General features: G+C 35.6%; 1 protein-coding gene across 1 annotated transcript in view; it reads left to right on the top strand.

Moving 5' to 3' along the window:
- DNAH7 (dynein axonemal heavy chain 7) overlaps positions 1–6,000 on the top strand; it is a 250,612-nt gene that overhangs the window by 177,365 nt on the left and 67,247 nt on the right. Inside the window, exon 48 of the mRNA XM_059393094.1 lies at positions 1,336–1,490. Within this exon, the coding sequence (XP_059249077.1) occupies positions 1,336–1,490 (155 nt within the window). The remainder of the gene's footprint in view (positions 1–1,335; positions 1,491–6,000) is intronic.

Below are 6,000 nucleotides of genomic sequence, written 5' to 3'. Positions count from 1 at the left end.
GTTAAAAATCGTAGAAGCAACGGAAATAAGAGGGCATCAAGCTGACTTTCAAGCTGACTGTTATATCGTATAAGGCTAATACTGGAGGACTAGACTATCTTCTTTCTAATAAAGGTACATGTTTTATGCCAGGTTATAACTTAAATGCTAAAGGCATGATTATTTCTATTTGGGACAGATTACCCAATAAAATTCTAAATTCATACTATAATGAGATAAAATCAAATAAATAAATAAATTTTTAGCCCCACATTGTTTCGTTTTATTTTTGCCCCCATCACCTTTTATTTTCTCCTTTCACTCTTCTAACAATCTGTGTGCGTTTTCTGTGCTCACTTTTGAAGAGTATGACAGTATCTGTAGGAATGTGGCCAGAATTATGGCTTGTAAAGTTTACTAAAACTTCCCAGAGAAAGAACAGTAATCTTAATGCTGATTCCATTTCACACAGGGCAGAGAGGAGATGGTTGGATACCATTTGGCGATGGCAGATCTTGGTTAACTCTGTTTGACCCCCACAACACCCTGGAAGAAAACCTGGCTGCCTCAGGGTTTACTGTTCTTATTCTTATCATAAAAGGGGGCGGTGAGAATAGAGCAGGAAGAATGAGCTCACCCAGAGTGCAAAAACTGACTTTGAGAGAACATATTTCTGTCTGTAGGAAGCTCACAAATATGTAGTGAGCTACAAATATGACGTTAAATATACAAGTGTTTGAAACAAGTCCCAGATCAACAGTTGTGTTAAAACTTTAGGATCCAGGAAGGTTAGATGATTAAAATCTAGCTCCACACTTTTTTTTTTTAAGAACCATTATATCTTTAATGGTCGAGATTTCAAAGAGAGGGATGATGTCTCAATTCTTTCTCCTTTCCCTCTTGTACAAATGATAGCAGATCGAAGCCAAGAAATGGAGGTGACTTGTTCAGGGTCACAGGAGTAATTAATGAAGGGCGGGACCTAGTGAAGAGCTAGAGTTTCCTGATTTGCAGTATTCGTGATGGTTAATTAATTTCATTAACTGGCAAGTGTGGAAAGTTTTGTTTTTTGGTTTTTTTTTTTTTTTCCAAAAATGTAATTTAACCTTTAGAGAATGGTAATTTTCCAAATGGAGTAAAAAAAACTTGTGTTTGCCAGGTGAATTTTTTAGAGATGTCATTTTAATAGCCTGCCCAATCTAAATGTCTCTGCTATAAGATCACAGTTTCTCATAAGTAGTTAAAAAGTAAAATATTGCTGTAAAGCATAAACTATGAGAAAATGATGTGTGCCTGGCTAAGTAGCCTGGAGACAAATCATAACTTGGTCAGCACTGTCTTTCTTCCGTCTTCCAGGAATGCAAGAAGGTGGCCGCTGATGATAGATCCTCAAGGTCAGGCTAACAAATGGATCAAAAACATGGAAAAAACGAATAGTCTTCACGTGGTTAAATTAAATGATCCTGACTATGTCAGGACTCTGGAAAATTGCATCCAGTTTGGTACCCCTGGTAAGTATGTGAATAATAACAAGTGTGTGTTAGGAAATGCCTGGAGAGGGCACAATTAACCCAAAAGGATGTAGGTTTTTTTCTTTTTTAAAAAGATATTTGTGTCAGATTCATCTTCAATAAATAATGACTTTGTTATGTCTTTCATTACTTATTGATAATTATTCCGGAACTTGAGAATTTTTGTTCTCGCGGGTTAGGCTATTTTCTTTGTCCCAAGATTCATTGGCAGTGCATCCTCCAATGGAATTGTTTTCATTTTTGTCTGTACTTTGCCATTCTTAGTGCTTGCTATAACTCCACTACTGCCATTAAAAGGACCACTTGATATGCCAGAGGTATTTTAACACAACATTAGTCCAATTGTGTGTTTATTCTTCCTTCAATTGTCCTACCAAAGTGGCAGAGAAGTGAATACACATTTCCTGTGGCTCTTATCTGCCACAATGGAGAGATTAGAAACTTGACAGAATTTTTCAGTAAAGTCCCATGCACATGTCACATTTGTTAAAATATTTATGATTTGAGTAAATTGGGGTTGTCACATTTTAAATCTATGTTATCTGTCAAATTTTGGCTATTTACTTGACCAAATAAATACAGGTGGACATTATGAAACGACAACGTATTTATCCTTAGGATGAGTTGAGTAAATCCCAGTTGCCATTAGAGCTAATACTGCTTGGAAGAATGATAACAAATGTATCAGGGAGGTAGTCTTACAGACATTTTATTTTTGCATATTAATAATGGGCTAATCTTTAAAATATTATAAATTTTAGGTTTGTTAGGATTCACATGGAATGAAAAAACTAAATCTACCTACAAAGTCTGTGTTTGTGTATACGGACAGGGAGACATCCATGCAAATGGTATTTCATTCATCCAACTGGTGTTAGAGTATAGTGACAGAGGTGTCACAAGAAAGGGCAAACAGCTCTACTCTCAAATATCTTTCTTGTTTAATAGTATCAGACAGTATGTATGGTATGTATAGACAATATGCATAGTATAATAGTATAACTAACTGTAATAAACATAGAAAGTGGGCATATGTCACTAACCCTTGTTAGAACCACTGTGCTCTTACAGGTAGGTACGCTAGCTCTGGAATTAGAGTACCTGCCTCTGTTACTCTTCGTTTAGTTCAGTGATCTGAGACTCAGTTTCCCCATTAGTACTTTGACCAGATAGTGTGAGGAGGAAATGAGTTACTGTGGTTTTGGTACTTCTGGTAGTGTCTGATAAATTCAATGTATGTTGTTTCTTAGTTGGAGATTTACTATGTGGTGTGCGCATAGTCTCTTTTAGTTATATTACATTATATTTAATTAAATTAGCATAACAAAAAGGCACAGATGTTTACGCTAACTCCGAGAAATAGGGAAGATATCTTGAAAGAATTGTCACCTTAAATACTTTAATTAAAATTACTTGATTTCATTTAGTCAAATTTCCTTGATACGCTAAAAAATAAACAGTCATTTAGCATCTACCATGTGCTTAACATTCTAGGATTCTACAGTCTCGGTCATGGATCTTGCTGTTAGTGTTCCATGATTTTAGGGAAGAAAGGGCCATGGAGACAATCAGTATAGGGGTTTCCAAACTGTGGGAGAGAAGGTCAACTTTTAGTGGGTCAAGACCAGCATTTTTCAAAGAAATACAGTAGAAAAGAATAAAATACTATAGGCTGCATAGCATGGAGCCAAGGTAAGCATTAGTTCATTAAATTTTTGGAGTTTATGTGCATATGTATATATGTGCCTAATCAAAATTTAAAACATATTTCTTACTTGGAGTTGTGCCCATAAAAATATGAAATCCAATAGTAATTCCAATCACTTCATTTAATCAACAAACTAAGTGAGGTGCTCGAGCATGTGAGTTACTTGGCTGAACCAAGATTGTGTCCCCAGTAAAGGGCAGTGCTGAAACTAGTCCCCAAGACCCCCGCCTTTGCCCAATGTCTACTGGACCACTCGCAGTTGCTTTAACCTACTTTTGGGGATGAACTACTTTAAAAATGGGTAGTAATTATTTACAATACCTTCTAACATTAGTCATCAGAGAAAAGTGAACATTTTAAAACTATTATAGAAAGAGTAACAGATGGCAGATTTTGTAACTATTTTTGTATCGGAACTTCAAGTAAAAGAATTGGTTACTGTTACAGTTTTTAAACATAGGCTGTTAAAGACTTCCTTTTAAAAATTACTGTAGACATTGGCCAATTCAGGAACAGTGGCTTTTTTTTTTTATAATTTTTTATTTTTTATAAACATATATTTTTATCCCCAGGGGTACAGGTCTGTGAATCACCAGGTTTACACACTTCACAGCACCCACCAAAGCACATACCCTCCCCAATGTCCATAATTTGATGCCTCCTCCCTTGCTGATAGCCTGGGCGGCGAAGGCAGAAGTTTTCTGCTCCTTCGTCCGCCTACCCCTGCTTCAGCCCGAGCGGCCTCCCTCTTCTTTGTCTCTAGTCAGTTTTCAGACAATATCCTCTTTGGGAAAAAAAAAAGTATCCTCCTGCTTGCAAAAAATGTTTGAAAGCCGTGTTCTAGAAAATAGAGATACATTTATATTAGCTACATCAGTGAATAAGGTGTGCATAGAATAGTGATCATATAAATATTGCTGATGAATCCATTTATTTGTACTCCCCAGTAAAGCTGGAAAAATAAGACATTTTAAAAATACAACAACTGGTATAGAAAATCTCTGAATAACTTCTCATCCACTCTATGAAAAAAAACAATCTTTGCTTTAAGACCATCTGTCCTACCTGAGCTCGCCTTTCCTTTATCTCCTAGCACTTCGCTTTCTTTTCCCCCTTGGGTCTAACGTGCAAAACTATTTCTGGTTTAATTTTTCTCTCCTTCGCTCACTTGCTTGTTCTTGCACTCACCTAACAAATATTTGTTGTGCAACTACCACATGCCACTGAAAACATAGCATGAGCAAGACAGACTTGGTCTCTGCTATGTTGGAGCTTACTGGTTTCAAGAGGGAGACCATGGTTACACGTGTGATGCGAGTCGTAACACGGGTGGACACGGTGCACAGGAGCAGGGAGTTCTTAGGACCTGGCGTCGCTTCCCATCTCCTGGCTTTCTGCGTTCTTCCATCCACTTGGTGAATTCGTTTAAGGGCAGCCTTCAAGACACAGCTCAAACGGCTCTCTTCCTATGACATCTCTACCTCTCCAGCAAATGCTAATAGTGAAGTTTTGACAAATTTCTACTGTTGCCTTTATGATTACGTACATAACTGTTTGCTTCTCACCTCCAAGCTCTTTGAGGGTCCCCAGTCGGTGGTTCAAAATGGGTGCAAAATGCTACGTTGTTGAGCAGAAATACACAGAGGATTTTTTCTTATAAATTTGAAGTCTAACATAGAATAATGCAGATAATTCATCATTTTATAAAAGCCTGGTATCAGTTGCTGTCGTAAGGGAAAATTATATATGAAAGGAATTCTTGGGTCTCCTTTATATTTACTTAGGAAGGATAACTGTGTTTAGTGAGATGCTCTGCCTTACTCAAAAGACGTTAACAGCATGTGTTTGGTCCCCAGTCTTGGTTTCCCACTAGGTTTGCAAATACAGGATGAGCTGACATTAGGAAATGAGGAAGGGTTTTTACAGAAATCGGTATAAGGTTAACTTTGATGATAGAAAAGTGAAGAAAAGCCCGTCTCTTTAATTTTCGCTCCTGTATTTGAACATGAAACATATTTTGATCTAGTTAAAATTTAGAGGAGTCAAAATAAAATAGTTAAATTAAGGATAACATTCTGGGGTAATTTGTGTACCTATAGATTTTTGTTCTTTTTCCTGTTTTTTTAAGTTGAGAATATTTTTGATTTCTCACTGAGGCTCATAATGTAGTAAATATTGAATTCTGAGAACAGATTTCTTTGAAATCAGGATGCTACAGAAAATAGGCATAAGACTTGATTCTGTCAGGAATACATTTTCACTTTTTGGGAAAAGAATCAAGTTTGTAATATTTAAGTTTTATAATATGTATTTTACCTTTAAAGAGACCCATACATATAAATTTAGACACTCTTAATTCCATTTCAAAATAGGAAACATATTGGTGTAGGAGCTGAAATTGTATATTTTTAGGGAGAAATAATTTAAAGATGAGATTTTAATCCAAAAATTTCTTTTAATAAAAGTTGAGGCAATTAAGCAAAGTTTAAATGTTGTAACATTTCATAAACAGGATTTCCAGTTCATATCTTATTCTAGAAAATTAATAGACTTTAAAAATATGATCATGTAAAAATAAAAATGAGAATTCGGTACCTAGTATCACTGTTGTCACTTAACATTATTAGGAAGGTTCTTTTCAGTGCAATAAAATAAGAAACAATGAGAGTGAAATAACATTTGGAAAGAGGAAATAATATTTGTAGATAATATATTTCATCTAGAAAATCAAAGAAAATTAGCTAAAAATCTATTACAATAAAAGAATTTAATGGAGTAGAT

The sequence above is a fragment of the Mustela nigripes genome, chromosome 3, assembly GCF_022355385.1.
Source record: "Mustela nigripes isolate SB6536 chromosome 3, MUSNIG.SB6536, whole genome shotgun sequence".
NCBI classification, from domain to species: Eukaryota; Metazoa; Chordata; class Mammalia; order Carnivora; family Mustelidae; genus Mustela; species Mustela nigripes.
The sequence above is the reverse complement of the archived record's forward strand: the minus strand, read 5'-3'. Positions and strand labels throughout refer to the sequence as shown.